The 22,524-nt window shown below is 35.6% G+C and overlaps 1 protein-coding gene across 6 annotated transcripts in view; it reads right to left on the reverse strand.

Annotated features, from left to right (window-relative positions):
* The window catches only part of DYNC1I2 (dynein cytoplasmic 1 intermediate chain 2), a 63,633-nt gene that overhangs the window by 8,133 nt on the left and 32,976 nt on the right, over positions 1-22,524 (reverse strand). For 5 of the 6 annotated variants that reach the window (XM_036879139.2, XM_036879137.2, XM_036879135.2 and 2 more), the window contains 8 exons: positions 18,450-18,545; positions 18,083-18,245; positions 17,880-17,979; positions 17,284-17,409; positions 16,250-16,396; positions 15,780-15,893; positions 15,343-15,476; positions 14,366-14,510 (listed from right to left, as the gene is read on the reverse strand). In XM_036879139.2, the coding sequence (XP_036735034.2) occupies positions 14,366-14,510; positions 15,343-15,476; positions 15,780-15,893; positions 16,250-16,396; positions 17,284-17,409; positions 17,880-17,979; positions 18,083-18,245; positions 18,450-18,545 (1,025 nt within the window). Of the gene's footprint in view, positions 1-13,702; positions 13,749-14,365; positions 14,511-15,342; positions 15,477-15,779; positions 15,894-16,249; positions 16,397-17,283; positions 17,410-17,879; positions 17,980-18,082; positions 18,246-18,449; positions 18,546-22,524 lie in introns of those variants that run through there. The other variant, XM_036879140.2, reaches the window with a different exon arrangement.

Genomic DNA, 22,524 nt, shown 5'->3' on the forward strand with positions numbered 1-22,524 from the left:
CACCTATCGTATGATTCCATGAAATGTCCACTAACTGTCCATAAAAGGAAGTTCCATAGCAACAGAAAGTAGATTAGATGGTTTCCAGGAGCTGGGGGAGGAGAAATGAGGAGTGATTGCTAATAGGTATAGTTGCTTTCTGAAATTTTCAAACTTCAGAAATTTTCCAAATTACCTAAATCTATATATCTAAAATTAGATAGCGGTAACAGTGACTATGAAAATAGCCGTGAACATCCTAAGAACCAGTGAATTATACACTTTAAAAGGATGAATTTTATTGTACATGAATTATGTCTCAATAGCACTGTTATTTATAAAAGAAAGAAGAGATAAAGTCAATTTTTTCAAAAGTGACAGACAAAAAAGATAAACAAGGATACACCTATAATGATGAATGGCCTTGAAGAAGAAAGTCAAAGTAGTACTATAGGACAAATATAAAAAATAATAATTTAAGAGACTTCTCCTAAAATAAAAGCTTGAAGCTATATATAGTGTATAACTGTGCATATATATATATATACACACAATATAATATGTATCAAGGACAACCAACCCTTTAAAAAAAATAAAATACTTGATCACCCAGGTTTTTTAAAGATGGGGACAAAGGAAAAGAAAATCACATTTTCATCAGACTTTTTGACAACAAATACTTTTGCCAGAAGACAAGAGTAGCATATTTAGGGTAATCAAAGAAAAAAATGTAAATCATTGATTTTATATACAGCCAAAAGGACCTTTGTAACCAGACAGACTCTTGTGAATATGGGAATAATGCATCCACAAGCACCTTCTGAGGAATCTACTACAGAATGAGTTTCAGATGACCAAAGAGACAGGAGATATTAGGGTAAGGACTGTGAGAAGCCAAGTGATGCATGAGGGTAGGCATCTCTTTAAAGAATAAATAATTCACAACTATACATAACAATATGAATATGGTAAGAATGCATAATCCAGTCTGTGAGAAACTCCAACAGGACCACAACCTGGTTTCTTCTTCAACAATAGCAGAAGAAAAGAAGAGGGGGAAGGAAATTCTATTTCAAGAGGGGCTCAAAATATATGTCAATTGCAAATGTATAGCTTACATTTGAATCCCACGTCAAACAAATAGTAAAAGGCAATTTTTACTGAATACTGATTGGCTATTGATGAAATTAAGGAATTGTTCATTTTGGGGGTTATAATATCATGGCTTTTTTAAAAACAAGACTTAATTTTTTTAGATATACATACTGAATATTTAAAGTCAGAATATGTCTGGGTTTGCTTTAAAATAATCCAGGGGTGGGTAGGGAACATGTGTGGGAATAGATCAAACAAGACTGGTTATACGTTGATAATTGCAGAAGCTAGGTAATAGTTACAGTGGCTTCATTACACTCTTCTTTTGGCTTTTATATCTATTTGGAATTTCCATAATAAAAAGTTTAAGAGTATGAATTAAAAATTTGCAGAGATAGTAAATTTCAACAGTATGATTGTCTTAAGAGCCAAAAATACTTGTTTGCAATTAAGAAAACAAATTTTTAACAGAACTTAAAAGTAAACTAAAACCAGAAACTAAGAAGTTTTTTTTCTCCTAAGATCATTATTTTCCTATAACTCTCCTTGGCAACAATGCCAAATGAAGTCTCACTGTGGGTAATGGTCTTCAACTTAGGATGGGCATAGCAATCTGCAGAGCTTTAAGAAAATCCAGATGCAGGGCTCCACCCTCCACATACTTCATGAGTGTTTCCAGTGTTGCTCCCCAGTGATTACGGTGCACACCAATGATAAACCACCACCATGCAAAAGTCTATTACTCCTGATGCGATTGTGTACTTTTTCAAGAACATCCCATTTTCAGGCAATTTTACGGTCTCTCATCAAAGGCTGAAAACAGAAGTTCTTCACAAACATGTTCACATGCTCTACTCTGTTAAGAGGGGTCTACATAATTTTCTAAAGGGGTTCATATCAATAGAAAAATGGGCAAAAGACTTGAACAGGCACTTCACAGAATGGCCAATAAATACACAGAAAGGGGCTTAATCTCATTAGTTTCAAGGTAATGCAAATTAAAACCACAATGCAGTGGGCACAGGAAATGTAACAGTGAGCATAAACAGTCCCTTCCCTCAGAAGGCTCTAACTCTAGTTGGGTAAAAAAGCTGTCGGAGGAAGAGATTCAAGATGGCGGCGTGAGAGGTGAGATGAAGAATTCCTCCCAAAACCACAAATAGTATGAAAATTTAGTTAATTGATACAATTAACCCTAAAAGAGCAACAAGAAAGAGGGCTGAACTAGACTGCATACAGACCTCACAAACAGAGCGGACCTCACGAAACAGGGTAACCTTTGAAAGCCTTAATCTGACTTGACCCAAGCCCTTCCCCCACCCCAGCTCACTAGTGGGAGGAAGAGAGATGGAGCGGGGGAGGGGGTGGAAGCCTAGAACTGCTGAACACCGAGCCCTGGAGGTCCGCTTTGGGAGAAGAAACCTACACTGTGTGGTGCTCTGGACGTTGAGGAGCTCAGATAGGTGGAGTGCTTGAGAGACAGATTGCTGCCATTTGTGGAGGAATAGTACAAGGGAAAGGCAGGCAGTCTGAGAGGCTTCCTAGCCGCGAGAGGGCTGCTGAAGGGGCGGGGTTTGCACGGAGCTTGCTGTGCAGGGGAGGGGAGAGCTGGACAAGGTTGTCTGGGTGTGCTCTGCCCAGCTGGGTGGGAACTTTGAGGAGCTTCAGGCGCTCTATTCACCTGGCTGCCTACTCAGCTCTGAGGTCCCCCAACTGTGACATGCAGCCTGCTGCGCCTTCCTCCTAGACTGCCAGCACTGGTTCGCAAGCCTGCAGTCACTGTGCTGGCATCAGGTCAGCCAGAGGGAGGCCCCGCCTACAAAAGCTAGAGACGCCAAGCACAGAGGCTTACACCTGTGTGCTTGGCCACTGGCTCTGACACGGGAGACACGAACCACAGATGGGAATCAGGAAACAGATCTTCCTCCCCCCAGGCACCAGCACCACGCCCCTATGACCCCAAACCTCACTCTACGGGCTGAGCAGCTCACCAATCTGCCTGAAAGATAGTTCAAAATAAAAATCAAAAACATGCTTACGGAGGTACAGAAAAATATTTAAGAACTCAGGAATGAATTTAAGTTGGAGATCCAATCATTAAGAAATTCCATATTTGAAATGAAACATACAATGGAGGGATTTAAAAGCAGATTAGATGTAGAAGAGACGGTAAATGGAATAGAAATTAGAGAAGAGGAATACAAAGAAGCTATGGCACAGAGAGAAAAAAGAATCTCTAAGAATGAAACAATATTGAGAGAACTGTGTGATCAATCCAAACGAAACAATATTCACATTATAGGGGTACCAGAAGAAGAAGAGAGAGAAAAAAGGATAGAAAGTGTCATTGAGGAGGTAATTGTGGAAAACTTCCCCAAATTGGGAAAGGAGATAGTCTCTCAAGCCATGGAGGTGCACAGATCTCCCAACACAAGGGACCCAAGGAAGACAACATCAAGACATACAGTAATTAAAACGGTAAAGATCAAGGATAAAGACAGGCTTTTAAAAGCAGCTAGAGAGAGAAAAAAGGTCACATACAAAGGAAAGCCCATCAGGCTATCAGACTTCTCAACAGAAACCTTACAGGCCAGAAGGTAGTGGCATGATATATTTAATGCAGTAAAGCATAAGGGCCTCAAACTGAGAATACTATACCTGGCAAGGTTATCATTTAAATTTGAAGGAGGGATTAAATAATTTTCAGATAAGAAAAAATTGAGAGAATTTACCTCCCACAAACCACATCTACAGTGAATTTTTGATGGAGTCCTATAGATGGAAGTATTCCTCAGGCTAAATAGATGTCATTCAAGGGATAGACAAAGAATACAGAATATGATTCATAACATAAAAAGAATGGAGGAGGAAGAAAAAGGAGGAAAAAAAAAAAAAAGAACCTTTAAGTTGTGTTTGTAATTGCACATGAAGTGAGTTAAATTAGACTGTTAGATAGTAAGGGAATTACCCTTGAACCTTTGGTAACCACGAATCTAAAGCCTGCAATGGCAATACGTACATACCTATTGATAATCACCCTAAATGTAAATGGTCTGAATGCACCAGTCAAAAGACACAGAGTCAGTGAATGGATTAAATAATAAGACCTGTCTTTATGCTGCCTATAAGAGACTCACTTCAAACCCAAAGACATACACAGACCGAAAGAACAGGGATGGAAAAAGATATTTCATGCAACTAACAGGGAGAAAAAAGCAGGAGTTGCAGTACTTGTATCAGACAAAATAGACTTCAAAACAAAGAAAGTCACAAGAGACAAAAAAGGACATTACATAATGACAAAGGGCTCAGTCCAACAAGAGGATAAAACTATTATAAATATCTATGCACACAACACAGGATCACCTACATATGCGAAACAAATACAAACAGAATTAAAGGGGGAAATAGAATGCAATGCATTCATTTTAGGATTTTAGGAGACTTCAACACACCACTCATTCCAAAGGACAGTTCAACCAGACAGAAAATAAGTAGAGAGACAGAGGCACTGAACAACATATTAGAACAGATGGACATAACAGACATTTACAGAACACTCCATCCAAAAGCAATAGGATACACATTCTTCTCAAGCACACATGGAACATTTTAAAGAATAGATCATATACTAGGCTGCAAAAAGAACTTCAGTAAATTCAAAAAGACTGAAATTGTACCAACCAGCTTCTCAGATCACAAAGGTATGAAATTAGAAATAAATTACACAAAGAAAATGAAAAATCCCACAAACACATGGAGGCTTCACGACATGTTCCTAATAACCAATGGATCAATGACCAAATAAAAACAGAGATCAAGCAATATATGGAGACAAATGACAACAATAATTCAACAACACAAAATCTGCAGAACGCAGCGAAGGCCATGCTAAGAAGGAAATATATTGCAATACAGGCCTACCTCAGGAAAGAACAATCCCAAATGAACAGTATAAACTCACAATTAATGACACTAGAAAAGGAAGAACAAGTGAGGCCCAAAGTCAGTAGAAGGAGGGACATAATAAAGATTAAAGCAGAAATAAATAAAATTGAGAAGAATAAAACAATAGAAAGAATCAATGAAAGCAGGAGCTGGTTGTTTGAGAAAATGAACAAAAGAGATAAACCCCTAGCCAGACCTATCAAGATAAAAAGAGAGTCTACACACATAAACAGAATCAGAAATGAGAAAGGAAAAATCACTACAGACACCACAGAAATACAAAAGAATTATGAGAGAATACTATGAAAAAGTATATGCTAACAAACTGGATAACCTAGAAGAAATGTACAACTTTCTAGAAAAATACAACCTTCCAAGGCTGACACAGGAAGAAATAGAAAATCTGAATAGACCAATTACCAGCAAAGAAATTGAATTGGTAATAAAAAAAAGACTTAAGAACAAAACCCCTGGTCCAGATGGTTTTACTCCTGAATTTTATCAAAAATTTAGTGAAGACATAATACCCATCCTCCTTAAAGTTTACTAAAAAGTAGAAGAGGAGGGAACACTCCCAAACTCATTCTACAAGGCCAACATCACTCTACTACCAAAATCAGGCAAAGACACCACAAATAAAGAAAACTACAGACCAATATCCCTGATGAATATAGATGCAAAAATACTCAACAAAATATTAGCAAACCAAATTCAAAAATACATCAAAAAGATCATCCATCATGATCAAGTGGGATTCATCCCAGGGATGCAAGGATGGTACAACATTCGAAATCCATCAACATCATCCACCACATCAACAAAAAGGACAAAAACCACATGATCATCTCCATAGATGCTGAAAAAGCATTCGACAAAATTCAACATCCATTCATGATAAAAACTCTCAACAAAATGCGTATAGAGGGCAAGTACCTCAACATAACAAAGGTCATATATGACAAACCCACAGGCAACATTATACTTAACAGCAAAAAGCTGAAAGCTTTTCCTTTAAGATTGGGAACAAGACAAGGATACCCACTCTCCCCACTTTTATTCAACATAGTTCTGGAGGTCCTAGCCACGGCAATCAGACAATACAAAGAAATAAAAGGTATCCAGATTGGCAAGGAAGAAGTCAAACTGTCCCTGTTTGCCGATGACATGATATTGTACATTAAAAACCCTAAAGACTCCACTCCAAAACAACTAGATCTAATATCTGAATTCAGCAGTTGCGGGATACAAAATTAATACACAGAAATCTGTTGCATTCCTATACACTAACAATGAACTAGCAGAAAGAGAAATCAGGAAAACAATTCCATTCACAACTGCATAAAAAAGAATAAAATACCTAGGAATAAACCTAACCAAGGAAGTGAAAGACCTATACCCTGAAAACTACAAGACACTCTTAAGAGAAATTAAAGAGGACACTAACAAATGGAAATCCACCCCATGTTCTTGGCTAGGAAGAACTAATATTATCAAAATGGCCATTCTGCCTAAAGCAATCTACAGATTCAATGCAATCCCTATCAAAATACCTACAGCATTCTTCAATGAACTAGAGCAAATAGTTCTAAAATTCATATGGAACGACAAAAGACCCAGAATAGCCAAAACAATACTGAGAAGGAAGAATAAAGCAGGGGGAGTTACGCTCCCTGACTTCAAGCTCTACTACAAAGTCACAGTAAGCAAGACAATTTGGTACTGGCACAAGAACAGACCCATAGACCAGTGGAACAGAACAGAGAGTCCAGATATAAGCCCAAGCATATACGGTCAATTAATATACCATAAAGGAGCCATGGATATACAATGGGGAAACGACAGCCTCTTCAACAGCTGGTGTTGGCAAAACTGGACAACTACATGTAAGTGAATGAAACTGGATCACTGTCTAACCCCATACACAAAAGTAAACTCAAAATGGATCAAAGACCTGAATGTAAGTTATGAAACCATAAAACTCTTAGAAAAAAATATAGGCAAAAATCTCTTGGACATAAACATGAGCAACTTCTTAATGAACATATCTCCCTGGGCAAGGGAAACAAAAGCAAAAATGAACAGGTGGGACTCTATCAAACTAAAAAGCTTCCGTACAGCAAAGGACACCATTAGTAGAACAAAAAGACATCCTACAGTATGTGAGAATATATTCATAAATGATATATCTGATAAGTTTATCTGATATATAGTTTGATATAGTTCATTTTTGCTTTTGTTTCCCTTGCGCAGGGAGATGTTCATGAAGAAGTTGCTCATGTTTATGTCCAAGAGATTTTTACCTATATTTTTTTCTAAGAGTTTTATGGTTGACATCCAAATTATATAAAGAGCTCACACACCTCAACAAAGAAAAAGCAAATAATCCAATTAAAAAATAGGCAGAGGACCTGAACAGACACTTCTCCAAAGAAGAAATTCAGATGGCCAACAGACACATGAAAAGATGCTCCATATCGCTAATCATCAGAGAAATGCAAATTAAAACCACAATGAGATATCACCTCACACCAGTTAGGATGGCCAACATCCAAAAGACAAACAACAACAAATGTTGGCGAGGTTGTGGAGAAAAGGGAACCCTCCTACACTGCTGGTGGGAATGTAAACTAGTTCAACCATTGTGGAAAGCAGTATGGAGTTTCCTCAAATAACTAAAAATAGAAACACCATTTGACCCAGGAATTTCACTCCTAGGAATTTACCCTAAGAATGCAGCAGCCCAGTTTGAAAAAGACATATGTATCCCTATTTTCATCGCACCACTGTATATAATAGCCAAGAAATGGAAGCAATCTAAGTGTCCATCAGTAGATGAATGGATAAAGAAGATGTGGTACAAATACACAATGGAATATTATTCAGCCATAAGAAGAAAATAAATCCTACCATTTGCAACAACATGGATGGAGCTAGCGGGTATTATGCTCAGTGAAATAAGCCAGGCTGAGAAAGATAAGTATCAAATGATTTCACTCATCTGTGGAGTATAACAACAAAGAAAAACCTGAAGGAACAAAATAGCAGCAGATTCACAGAACCCAAGAATGGACTAACAGTGACCAAAGGGAAAGGGACTGGGGAGGATGGGTGGGAAGGGAGGGATAAGGGGCAAAATGGGGCATTACGATTAGCACACATAATGTAGTGGGGGGGACGCAGGAAAGGCAGTATATACAGAGAAGACAAGTAGTGATTCTATAGCATCTCACTATGCTGATGGACAGTGACTGTAGTGGGGTATGTGGGGGGGACTTGATAATAGGGGGTGTCTAGTAACCGTAATGTTCTTGAATTGTACATTAACAATATAAAAATAAAAATAAATTAATTAATTAAAAAAAACAATGCAATGTAACTACACCCACCAGAATGATTAAAATGAGAAGAGGCAGAAAGAACCAAGTGTTAGCAAGGATGCACAGCAAGGGAAACTTCATGTACTACTGGTGATTTATAAATAAGCTGGTAAAATCATTTTGGAAAACTACTTGACAGTATCTACCAAAGCAGAATGTATGCATATCCTAAGGCCAAGTATTTCACTCTCTGATGTATGTCCAGCAGAAGTTATTATGAGTGCTTATGTCCATCAGAGTGTATCTACAAATATGTTCATTGCAATAGTATGCATAACAGCCCTCAAATGGAAGCAACCCAAATACTATCAGCAGTAGAGAAGGGATAAATAAATTATGGTGTATTATATAGTAGAATAATATACAGCTGAGAATAAATAACCTACCAACTATATTCAACAATATGAATGAATCAACAAACATAATGTTGAGCAAATGAAGTCAGACACAAGTATACACAATATACTATACGTGGATGATGTAGTCATATACTATATGACTCCATTTTTATAAACTATGAAAAAAGCATATGCAAATTAGATGAAAACTTATTTACATTTATTATGAAAAAGATGACTCCTAACTGTCTCAGTAAATGATTTAGATGTAATAGTCCTTCTAGTCAGTGGACTGTGATGCAGCCAGGAAAAAAGCATTACGCATAATTGGATAAAAAGATTATATTAAAAATAAAAATATAATATATAGCAACATGTTCCCAAATTTTAAAAATGTGATGATAGACCTTTTATAATTTTTTTCAAGTTTAACTTTAAAAACTTAATCATCCCAGGATTAATAATTTTTTCTCCACAAAAAAAAGCACATGCTTAGTAGCCAAATATTGTTTCATATTAATTTTATATACGACACTGCAAACCCAAGTGGATCACTTAAAGTACTTTTTAATAGTAGTGTTTCTTCTTGACTTGAGGAGAACTTCTGCCTAAATGGCCTCTAGGCAGCACAGAAGAGTTGAAGAGGGGCACAGGGTCTAGACTCTTGTTTCAGGGCTAATTAGCTTTAAGCCTTTGGAAAAGTCACTTCATCATTCTAGGCCCCTATATTTCCTTATTTATAAAACAAAAGTTTCGTTATCAGTGGTTCTAAACCTTGACTGTACACTGTAATCCCCCTAACCATGGAGAATTTTAAAATACATTGTTGCCTTGGGTCTCTCCCTTAGATATTCTGATCTGATTAGTCTAGGGTGACAGGTGAGCTAAAAATTAGAAAAAGTCCAGGGATTTTAACATGACCAAAACTGAGAGTCACTGAATTAGATAATGTCTAAACTGCAGCTCTAAAATTCTTCCAAATAAAAGGTTTGCAAACATATCTGCCAAAGAATGATTCAAACCAAACACCTCCTTTGAACAACAGACAGCATCTGAATAAGCAAAGGTAGCTCATTCTAGTACAGTGGTGAAAATGAACACTTGCAGTCAAGGGACAAGTCCTATTTTTTTTCTAAGTTCTTTATGGTTATGTATTGGATTGAATACCGTCTCCCCTCAATTCACGTCCTCCTGGAATCTGTAAATGGGACGATATTTGGAAATATATATAAGGAAATTTGGAATTATAAATAAGGAAATACAGGGGCCTAGAATGATGAAGTGACTTTTCCAAAGGCTTAAAGCTAATTAGCCCTGAGACAAGAGTCTAGACCCTGTGCCCCTCTTCAACTCTTCTGTGCTGCCTAGAGGCCATTTAGGCAGAAGTTCTCCTCAACAATGGGTCTTCTGCAGAGTAAGTTAAGTCAAGTTAAGCTGAGTTTATACTGCATTAGAGAAGCCCTAAATCTAGCATGACTGTTGTCTTGAAAGAAGAGAAAACTCTGAAGAGAGAGACCCAGGGGGAATGCCGCGTGCTGACAAGGGCAGAGGCAGGAGCGTGGCAGCTGCAAGCCCAGCAACGCCAGGACTGCGGGCAATTTCCAGAAGCTTGGAAACAGGCAGAGCACAGAGGAACAGATTCTCCCTCAGAACTTCCAGAAGTAACCTTACCAACACCTCCATTTTGGACTTTCAAGCCTCCAGAATACAGAAGAATAAATTTCTGTTGTCTTAATTCACCCAGTTTGTGCCAATTTGTTATGGCAGCCCTAGGAAATTAATGCAGTAATTCTGTATTTTTCTGGAGTAACTGGAGATTTCTAAATTAATAACCGAAAGTCCCTATAATAAATACATGGAAATAATTGAGAGATGCTCTCTAGAGAACTGGGAAGTAAGTATGTCTTCACTTAGATCAGAACAGAAATAAAAATTCTCTTCAAAAAGAAATGACTCCAAAGGTCAGAAATACCTTCCTACATAACCTTACTGAAGATACTTCTTAAGAGGGGATGTGTCTATTTAAAGCAACAGAAATATAAAGAAGCAGAGTCTTAAAAGAAAAATGAAGATAGTACCCAATTCAAGCATTGCCCAGGAGAGAGAGAGTCTCAGCCAGTGGATTCTGATAATTACCACCCATGGCAAGACTATCCCTATGTGAAGATGATGAATCAGAATATCTTTGCTTGATGCCATTAAACCTTCAAATTAGAAAACTTCCTTGTTCCAATTCCTTGCTCACCAAGCAATCTTCTGATTATAATTTGGCTTCCTATGTGGGTTGTCTACAGGAAACAATGAGCTGGTCAGGCCAGGATGAATATCTGGGCCTTCTGGCAATTGTTTCGTACAGTAAATTAATAAATGGACATCCTCCAATGTATCAGTGCCTGAGGAGCCTGTAAGCACCCCTTAGCCAATCAACTCTATTTGACTGACAAAACTGAGTTTCTGAGTTTGGAGAGGACAAGCTGGACACTGGCCAGCAGAAATTACTAAGGTAAATATTGCCATGCAGGACTGGGTTCTGATGGCCAATCAGACTTCCCCAGGAAACACCCCAACTTCAAAGCATTCTTCATTTTAACTCAGTGCATAGTTGCTATTACAAACATTAGTCAAATCTCTTTAACATTGTTTTAATGCTGATATTTTCATGGAATCCTCAGGTTAACTTCAAGATGCATTCACTCCCCACATTCTTCCTACCATTTTTTAGTCCTGCCAAAGTGCTTCTGTTGTGAATTTTCAACTATGGTACTTATAAAAGGTAACAGTGCCTTCTAAACATATTAGAAGTAATGCCTTGGTTGGTTTAAACTTCACCAAAATGTGGAAAATCATCTTTGGTTATCTTCTTTACTAAATACAACTGAGTTCAAAAAAGTAATGAAAGTAATTTGATGACCTGAAACTGTTCCTGCATTATAAATTCCTGGCTATGCAAAAAGTAGAAGCTGTCTGCAGAAGTAGATTACACTAAATCTGAGGCAATGCCAAACTGAGATTTCTAGGGATTTTTTTTAGAGGACTTACAAAAGGGAGGAAAAAAGGAATCTTGTTTTGCTATTGGGGCAGAACCAGACCTTAAAGGATATAAGATACAATAATATGTGATGCTCCATTCTTCCACATTCTGGGGGTTCAATTCTCAGAGTCAGAAAACACTTAAAAAGTAGAGGCAGAGAGGAAAAACATTTAAAATTTGTTAAATTCATTAATGTGAAGATACTGGTTTAACTTTCAATGGAATTGGAACAATGTTTCTAAAAAGAGATATATTTAAAAACCTTGCTCTTTATTCATTACCATTGTGATGGAGAGCACAGAGGTTCTTATCAAATTTTTTGACAAGGCAGAAATAAATAACAGCAACACAATTAACCGTGAAGTATAAATCCAAGACAAAAACAATGACACTGGGAGCCAAAATATGGCCACCAAATTAAAAAATATTTACTCAGCAGACTGCTGCTATTCTATCATTCATTCATTAGAACTATCTGTCTGTAGAAAAGTTAAAATGAAAAGTAATTCTTCTGATTAAGTTTTAGAGGGCTGTTGGACATGTATGAAAACACTCTATTCTATATTGGCTTGACTATCCTTTGGCCACTAATGGGGAGGGATGTCTGGTGGGGGATAGGGAGAGGCATATATCACAGTTGAGTGAATAAATGAAGCTCACATAAGGAAGCAATGCCTAGCTCAATAAGCAAAGGAAGAGATACACCTGCCTGTCATTCTTACTCAGTACTCAGTCCAGACAGTTCTAGGTTGAAATACAGCAAAATATAAGAACAAAAAACATCAACCACCAATTAACCAGCTGTGTAGTACCACAGAAGCAGGCATCAGTCTGCTATTGCAGATATAAGTTCTGTTGTTTAGGAAGACGAACTCTTCATTTTCTAGTCCTGTTGATAATATATGTAATGATGGAAGCCTCAAATTTAAAGCTAAATAAAGGCTGGCAAACTGAAGCCCTGAGGTATAAAATAATAAATCTACAAACAGATAAAATATTCAATTGAAAATGAAAGCTGGCAACCTAACAAAGATGTAATGTCTCCTGTGTCTACACAAAGAACTACTAAGGTAAAAGCATATCCAGAAATCTAGCCCCTTATATGGCTACCAGAATCTAGAGAGAAATGGTTGGCTTCCTCTTTCCAACTGTTCATCTTGCTTTGGTTTTGTTAGCTAATTATTCATGTCTTTGCCTGTGGTTGTGAAAATCATCATCTTGATCTATCTTTCCACTGTATAAATCTCATTAAAAGAACAAAAATTCAAGAATAACCCCAGAATGAAAACAGATGATTGAATGCATTCAGTCTTTCTCTGATCCTCAGAAGGGGAAAAGGAGGAACTGAACATTGTTAAGTGCCTGTTCCATGCTAGACACTGTGGTAAGCACTTTTCTATGTTTCCTTCATTACACTTAAGGTAGGTGCTATTTTTCTATCATCTGTTGCCAAACTTGAAAACTCTCAATTTTAAAAGGCAAGCTTTTAGAGGCACAGTTTTCTAACTCACTTCATCTTAGACTGAAAAAAAAGCACGCTGAAAGTATAAGAGTGAACAGTGAGTTCATCTGAGATTTCTGAGGCCAGCATTTGACAAATAAGTAGGAGTTCACTGTAATAGTGAAGAAGAGCTCAAGACCACTAGGTTTTCTGAAAGATTAACTGAAGAACCAAATAAGGTCTCTAAACTTTGTTTCATACAAACTATTCAAATGTCAGCATATAGGATAAGGCAGATGGGAAGATGAAAAAATACAGCTTAAAATTTAACTTAAATACAATCTGATATTCCAAATATGCAGTTTTGCCAGCAACAACGTAATACTGTGAGAAAAGCTAAACAGCAAAGTCAAGGCACTTTAACTTTAAAATGGGGTCAAATGAAATTACAAGGCCTACGACAGAAAGTAACATTCCCTACCTGGATTTGCCTTGAGACTTCCAATGAGACAGGCCAATGTCACATTTATCTGGAATTACTGGAGGATCAGAAAGCACTTTATAACATAATTGGGTTTTTGAATAATTGAAGCTTACTAAAACCAAAACAAGCTATTTAAACTATTTATTGTGGAAAACAAAAATACATATGTATCCATGCCTTTACATAATATAATTCAAGTTTACTATGTACAGCCTTATTGTGTAAGACTTATTGTACATCAGTTATCTGTCTTCCTACATTTTCCATCAGTTCAGAGAGCCACTGTAGTTCTGAACAAGCCTCTAAAAGCTCTTCAAGGAGCAAATGTATGGCTTTTGTGCTGCACTGTATGAGAGCTAGGTAAGGTGCTATGGAAGACATTCAGGGGCTTTTTCCCCAACTCAGATCAGGGTAAACAGTTCTGTGCTCGAAAAGCTGGAAGTGGTGGGAAGACTGGTCTTTGGTTATGTCTCGGGTTAACATATTTGTCAGCATATATACACATACAACATGTAGCACCTCACTCATGTTCTCTGTAACTTCTTACCAGGTTTGATTTATCAGTAAATCATTCTAAGCTATTAGAAAGCTTTCTGCCTTTCCCGTGTAGTGTTAGAGCACCACCTTGTGTCAGAAACCTGATCAAATAAGCAGATATCAGTTTCTAGATACCTTAGTTGTCCAAAGTTTTACTGTCCAGTCAAATGATGAAGTCACAAAAAGATGTGAGAAGTCCACTGCTCCAACAGCTGCATGACAATGGATACCAGTGATTGGTCCTTGATGTCCCTCAAACATCTCACTGATTCCAGCTTTACTATTTCACAAAAGTAAAAATGTTAGGGAAATCTTAAGTAGATCACGGATATATCAGACTTTGACATAATTTTAACAAACTTAACTCTGTGCTCATAACACATAAGAACAACTTATGTTGAGCATTACTCTATCCAGATCTGAAACACTACTAGAGCAGTAAGTACATTTTGGAACCATAAAATAAAGATCATGCTGTTGAAGAAAGAACTCAAAAGTCCAGTATCTGAAGTGGTGTAGTAGAGACAAAGAGATGTACGTGTTAAGAGAGAAAATTTGGGCTACTTTTAAATCAAAAGCTTTGAAGTGTAGTTGATCTGTATTTAAGATGAAATCTGAATAATCAATTTTTTTTAAGGAAGTAATTGATAAAGTACAGCTATACAATTTCAAAACAGATTGAACAGCAAGAGAAATATTAGTCAACTTAAAATGTGTACATGGCATTACTATACAGTTATCAGGAGGGTTGAACTAAAGTTCAATATCCAAATAAATCAAAATGGAAAATGGTTGAAAATCTTATTTACAACTTTAAAGGTCAGTAGATAACATCTACATATTGTTACTTCCTACCACTAAATTTTGCGAGCACATGCACACATATACAACCACAACATACCACAACAACCAAAATCCAGAACACATCATGATCCAAAATAACCTTTCATTTTAAAAAAGTGTTTGTTTTAATTTTATATACCTAAACTCAAATAATTTGTCACAAGTAAGTGACTCCAGGAGAGATTTCTACTTAAACAAATGGCAATTTGTTTTAATGAGATTATTCAAAGTAGAATTTTAAATAATTGCAAATTCCAGTTTAGATTTACCTGCCATGGCGGCATGCTGTGTACACAGAACCTTCTTCACTCCCAACAACAAAGTTGTTGACATCTCCAACAGGGAAGGACATAGATGTCACAGCTACTGCTTTTGACTGTTTATGAACCAATTCCATGCTATCCTACATAGGAAAAATTGAGAAAATTACTTTGTTAGCTTGTAATTTTTAACTTTTTAAAGAAAATCTCTACTATTAATTGGCTTGTGAACAATTCTTTTATCATACTACTTACATAAATCTGATTAAATGGAGCAGGTTTGAAAATAAAGTATAAACATAACAAACTATAACACATGTTTAGGTTTATACACTCTTACCGTAATACTATTACACACCATTTATGAAAAAATGTAAGCTGGGTTTATGCAGACTTAAAAAATTACATTTGTTAAAAAAATTCCAAGTTTTCTAAGTCTAACCTACCTGTGGATGGGAAAGCATGTCCAGACTCCATGAACAAATTTTTCCATCAGTAGAGATGCTAATCAGATTGTGAGCATTTTGCGTTCCAACAACATTTACACAATACACAGGATGCTAAACAAAGACAGTAAAGAGAGTTTTCTGGGATTATTTTACCAAAAATGAAACAAATTTTACTGTATAATCACAGGTATTCTGCTTCCTATCAAAACAATCTCGTATCTTGAGGGTATTTTTAATGTGAAGTTTGATGCTATTCTTTTGCCTACCAAAGTTTGTCTCAGAAGACAGATGAGTTTCTAATAAAACAGATTTCCAAAAATACAGAGAGGATATTCTTTCATGGTTGCTAAATGATGAGGAATTCATATATCAAAGAAACCACATCCTGAGAGTACTCTAATGGACACTACTATGTATTTAATGGTGAAGGAGCTCAGAAGTCTAATGGAAATAACCTCTTTACTTACTGTGTGTGCAGCAGCTGACAGTGGAGTTCTTTGCACTGGAGTTCTTTTATTGCTACGGTTATCCCACAGCACAATTTGGCCTGAGTATGTACCACCAACCACCAGATTTGGATGAAATTTTGCAAATGTAGCAGACATTACAGCTGACTGCAAATAAGTAAAATTTTTATGCTTAAGATTCAAATAGAAGAAGCCTGACAACTTAGAAAAATAAGTTTATATCCAAAACATTTTCCTCTTTATTGTAAGATAAGAGATTATAAAAATAATAACTTCACTTAAAATTTTCATTTTGTTTCAGAATATAAAAATTATCTTTAAAATAGCTTTGCCTAAAAGTAAAATGTAATATATTTACATAAATAAGTTTAAGCAATTTTTGAAAAAAGCAAAAAATTATTCATTTGATTACAGCATTAGATCAAAAGACAACTGGCCCTGCATTAGTCACTGAGAGTAATCTGACAACAGAGTATATACTGGTTTTTATTCAGTTAAGTGTTTTTTCAGAATAATGTATTATTAAAAGATTGTAACTTATGCAACCAGAAAAGGCTTGCAAATTCTAACCTCCCACTAACTCCACTTTTAAAATCTGGATCTGTTTCCTACTTTAAACATATGCTTCTACTTAAAACTATTTAGCTACAATTCCTCAGGCTATGTATAAGTAATTCAGTGGGCCAACTGTCTAATTGTATATTCAACAAATAAGTTCCTGAGAAACTCCCTGTAGAAAAGACATTTTATAAAAGATTCCTTTTATGCAATCAATCACAATAACAGAAAATCACAACAGCAAAGGACTTTAGGTGTGATTAAACATAAGAGATGTCAGAAAAGCTACAAAAGGCAGATCATGCTGAACTGAGAAGTCTTCAGTTTTCTGTTAACATCTGTTTGCAAATATAGGGTGGTTTAGTAAATGCCAATCCAATGAAATCATTACGTTGACAAGAAAAGAAAAAAGGCACTTGTCTGAATTCATTAATGAATTCTTAAACTTTGGGAAGACTGTTAAAAGGCCATCTTACCTGGCAGTGAAACACATACTCTGGGGTAGTTTTTTTGTATTTCATATTCCATACAAGGGCTACACCATCAGGTTCATGAGGAGCATCTTCATTATTATTATAGGAAGCCACAAGTAACTCTGGGTACTGCTCACAAAATCAAGTGGAAAAAAATGCTATGTATAATAAGAATTATTTTACATTCCTAGTTACTCAACTGTCTTTATCAAATTATTCTGAAAATACAAATATCTAACACTTCACCAAGAAAAATATATCTAGAGTTAGCCAGGTTCACTGGGATGTTAATACAATTTTAAATCAGTAGTTGTTTAAAATGTTTTAATATTAAAGTATGTGTTGCTATCTTATCCAAAGGATTTGGTAAAAAACTGAAATTAGCAAAACTGGATTGTGGCATAAATAAAATCTTGAGTTTTAAATATAATGTATCCTTTCTTCCGAAGTACGTAAGACAAAATAAATATGACATTAGAACCACCATTATTTTAAATGATATATATCAATTACACAAGATTTCCATAATTAAAATAAAACTACCTGCTAATTATAATTAAAAAATGAGTTAATAGCAACCAATTTTTGTTACAATTTACCTGAGATGACCAATCCAAACAACTAACAACACGATGCTTTGACCAACGTTCATCAAAAAATTGTCGATTTAATGATAGTTTAGCACCTGCTTGAATCTCTCTAAAGAAAAAGAACAAACCCCAAAAAAGATGGTGTTATAACTTCTCACTCTTAATCTTAATTTAGCATTGCTAAAGCCATAATTCTTGCAAATAAACATTACCCTTCTTTGTCTTCCAAATCTCTTCCACTGTAGTCAAAGAAGATGTTAATTTGCTCAGAAAGAGCCCGTTCTACAATTCTTGTAGAATGGTCAAAGAAACTTAAAAATTCCTCGGAGTGCAAGATTTGCTGCTTTTCTTCCTCAGTCAGTTCATGAGGGGGAGCTGGAAAACAAATGTTTTTCTGAAGTCTGATTTACGTCAGTCATATCATGTCAACTAACAATCATAGTTTGGGTCAATGAATGCCACATCCACCAGATTCACCCCTTTGGTTTAGAGCATTTTATTGTATTTTAATATATAAGTAATAAAAGAAATCTTAATAAGAATCACCAAAACTTTTAAAAGTTAAACTCTTTAACATACCTTTAGTCTCATTTTCTTCATCATTTTTTAAAGTTTTCTCTTCTTCAGGTTCAACTGGTGGTTTAGGAGTCACTACATCATCTTCTTCCTCTTCATCTGAAAAAACCAGTATAACAGAAAAATTATTTTTGTGAAAATAACTGATCATATTTGAGGTAGTATTTCAGAAAGCAGCTCAACTAACTTTAGACAAAAGCAAAAGTAAACCATTGATAAGACAGAACAAGTACCAATAATATGAATTTTATCAACACAATTTTAAAGAAAGAATTAAGTGAGACCTCTTGGTTTTTATACATACCTGTATGATTCCTCATCAGTAGTCATACTCAATTCTGTAGCTACATAAACTGAAACACAAGCAACTAGGATGAATTCCTCATGGGAATCTCTCAAAGCTTTCAAGCATTTATCATTCCAGACAGAACAACATGCAGCTCCTGCACAGTTCTGTATAGCATGCTGACACATTAATACTGTAGAATGAAGAAAATCAAATGTCTAAAATAGCCTACAGAGCTGGCTGCTTACTTGTGATCTGAAACCATCAATGTCTAATGGGTCTTCATATGGCATAAAGATGGCTTACATTAACTCTCAGGTTGCTATTTGAGAGGAAGATTTTAAAGATAATAGCTATTAGACCACATTTTCTATTCTGTCATTTTAAATGCAAGTCTAATTATCTGCTGTTGTACGATGTGGCAATAAGCACTTAAAATGTTTCCTTGAAGAAAAATACATATTGAGATAATATACAATGTTTATAGTAAGACTTTAAAAAAATTATTAAAATCTCCTCTTATAAGAAAATAACAAAATCACTTATTTTAAAATGTTATGGAACATAAACTCTGCCTACCTTCTCTTTCACTACATACTGAGATGGATTTTTATGAAGAAAATGCTTATTTTTATTGCTAACACAGATGTGTCGTTTGTTTATAAGGGATTGGCAGCAGACATCTGCAGCAGACTGTATCTGAAGTAATGAGAGCCTATTCAATATAGGGTCTTGTTAGTTATAGTCATTTCCCCGACCCATGTTCAAAATTACCTAAAACACACATATATACGATGTTCACAAAAGAATGGTCAAGGATGGGAACCAGCTGCCAAGTCATGGTCCCAGCAGCCAGGCCAGCTGACTAGACAGCTACAACCAGATGGCACTGCTGGGATTGTGTCTTTCTGCTGCAAGGTGGCAACAGGATGGCATAATATTCTTCTGCCTGACTGCCTCCAATCCCATCTATCCCCAATAGCAAGCCTGTGCAATTACCCACACTCCAGGAGGCCTACAGATAAGCCTTTATGCTGCAAACAAAATGCAGCTTGTAGGCCACACCAGCTGCCAAACCACACGCATAGTCTTAGGTTTGGAGGGCTATGAAAATCTTTCTAACTCCATAGTATAAGCAATAAAAACATACTGTACCTGTAGGAAAGAAAGCTTTAAATGACACTGTATAATGCACACAGTGATACAACCTCCAACTTAATCAAAATGATAATGACGTATGCCAATCCTACATTACTTGAAATTGAGCGATTTCTACGTTCTGACAAGTTTACAGAACTAGGATAAATGGCACGAATGATTTCAATATATGCTCATACTTTTGAACCAAATGGTGAAGGTTAAAATTTTTCCTTTCAAGGGCCTCAATCAGCTACAAAGGAAAACAGTAATCACTGTCTTTTCAGCCAGCCCAACCGCATTTGTCAGCCCTTTCTCCGTCAATGCAGCCAGAGCAATCAACCTGCCAAACATTCAGAATGGAAAAACAATCTGAAAATACAGGGTATAATGCACCTGCCAGTGAAAATGGCCATTTCAAGAAAAGCTAGTGATCTCAGTGACCCTGCTGAGGAGGCGGTGGTGCAAAGGGGAAAGAACACGTAAAAGAATTCTTCGTGATCGCCACTCTCTTGCACATTGACACTTCCTTACAAAGCATGCCAATTACAGCTTTTGTGCTACTTAAAAAAATGAAAGCTTTTTTTGGGCAAAATAATCACACAGGGAAACAGAAAAGCAGTACTCCTTTTTAGATGAATTTTCATATACAACAGATTATTAATCTGAAAACAGTATAACTGGTAACAATTTTCTACCATACTGCTCAAACACTAGGATGAACTTCTACCATAAAAACACCTGCAGGAGTAACGTAAGAAAATAATTACATTTAACTTAAAAGTTGACTTTTAGAGTAATAGGATGTTTACTTCAATTAAAAATTAAGTCTGAAAAAATATATATTTTCCCATTTTCTGCTAATACTACCAGTTATTCTAATCAATTTTGTTTACCAGTATGGTTTACTGTATGTAAATCCTAAAGTCAAAGATAGGGACTTGAAGCCACTCTGGACAGGTCATTCCTGAGCACTTGAATTATAAATTATAGCCTCCCATCCCCATCATACTTTCCTCCCTCAACTTTGTTGCATTATACGGCTTCTAAGTATCATTCCTGATGACAGGTGTCAAATTCCTGTCATAATGCATATGGTCAGTATTTTAGTGCTAAGTGACCTCATAATCTACATATTTAACAGAAACAATCTGTACTGATACTCTTTCCTTTTAAAATTTAAAATGTAGATTATGTTAGACAGTGATCTATATCTGCCTAATACATGGCATTTGCCTTACCTATTTGCCCATATATTTTAATTATAGTTGAATGATGAGTATTAGCTATTTAAATACACGTTTTCAAGATCTGATTTTAAAACAAATGTACGTATCTCCCTTGGATTAAAAACTGATTTACAAACTTTAACAGGTACTTTAAAATCAGCCTTCATAAAAAGATTAAGCTAAAGAAAATTTCAAGGAAAATAAAATGACCTCCTGTTCTTAAAAACTGCAGAACACATTATTTTTATTATAAACCTGGTCTTAAAGCATTATCTATATATACCAAATATTTAGCAAAAATACATCAGTAACATAAGATTACAGAATATTCTTCTGAAACAAACACACTTATTAAAAACTAAAATGACAGCTACTAAAGGACTATTAACACAACCAAAAATACAGTATTGTAATTCCAAAGGTTTCAAAGCTAGTCCCTATTACATGATGAACTATAATATATTTAAAACTGAGAAAGACTGCAAGAGAGCAGGAAGACTGAAAAATGGGACTGCCATGTCACATCAATTTATTGATGAATATTCATTGCAATATGCTAAGTGGTTAACTCCATGCTTTCTCTGACAGGGACTATAAGGTTATAAACTGAGCAGTAAAGAATGCATAAAAGTAGCAGTTACTTTTAAAATGACAAATCTCTTGACAATGAATACCAAGACTAGGTTTAATGAACCACTGAATTTTTACTTTGAGTTAACATCAAAACTGTGATGTATTTTGGTAAGATGGAAAGAAAAGCTATTCTGTAAATTAAGCTGCACCTAGAAATAACACCAAAGAATGAAATTCCAGTTGTCGGAATAATCTGTTACAATGGGGTAGGTTAATCAAAGTTAAATCATCTGTGAAATGGGTGGCTTTTGTTAAGCTGAAGGAAGAAATCTTCAAGAGCAAGTTTTCTCATCTGTATGTCATATTACACTTAAGACACAGCTAAGAATAAGCCACAAAGTATACTTGGAATTATTTAAAAATATTACAAACACATTTAACAGGTAATATGCAAGATTCTAGAAAACTGCCACTAAACACTGATACTTCTTAAACTTTCATGTATCATGATTAATTCTCACTATGAAGTGACAAATCCATTAGTGCATTAATGTTGTTTAGGAAATACATCTGTTGCCTATAAATTTATTACATAGTTTCATTATACTGGTATACCCTATTTTAAGATAGTTTAATATCTTATGAAGAATTCCTAATTTACAAAGTAGTCTGATTATTCATGGTACAAAGGAAGTTGACCCTAAGTTCTAAAAATAGGAAGTTCATTGCATATAAAATTATGATTTAATGTGCAAAAGGTCAACTTACGAATAACTTCAAAAACATTTCATAAAATAGGAATACTAGAGGAAATGCTCCAATCATTAATTATAAACAAAGGTTAACATGAATG

This window comes from Manis pentadactyla, chromosome 6, assembly GCF_030020395.1.
Source record: "Manis pentadactyla isolate mManPen7 chromosome 6, mManPen7.hap1, whole genome shotgun sequence".
NCBI lineage: Eukaryota > Metazoa > Chordata > Mammalia > Pholidota > Manidae > Manis > Manis pentadactyla.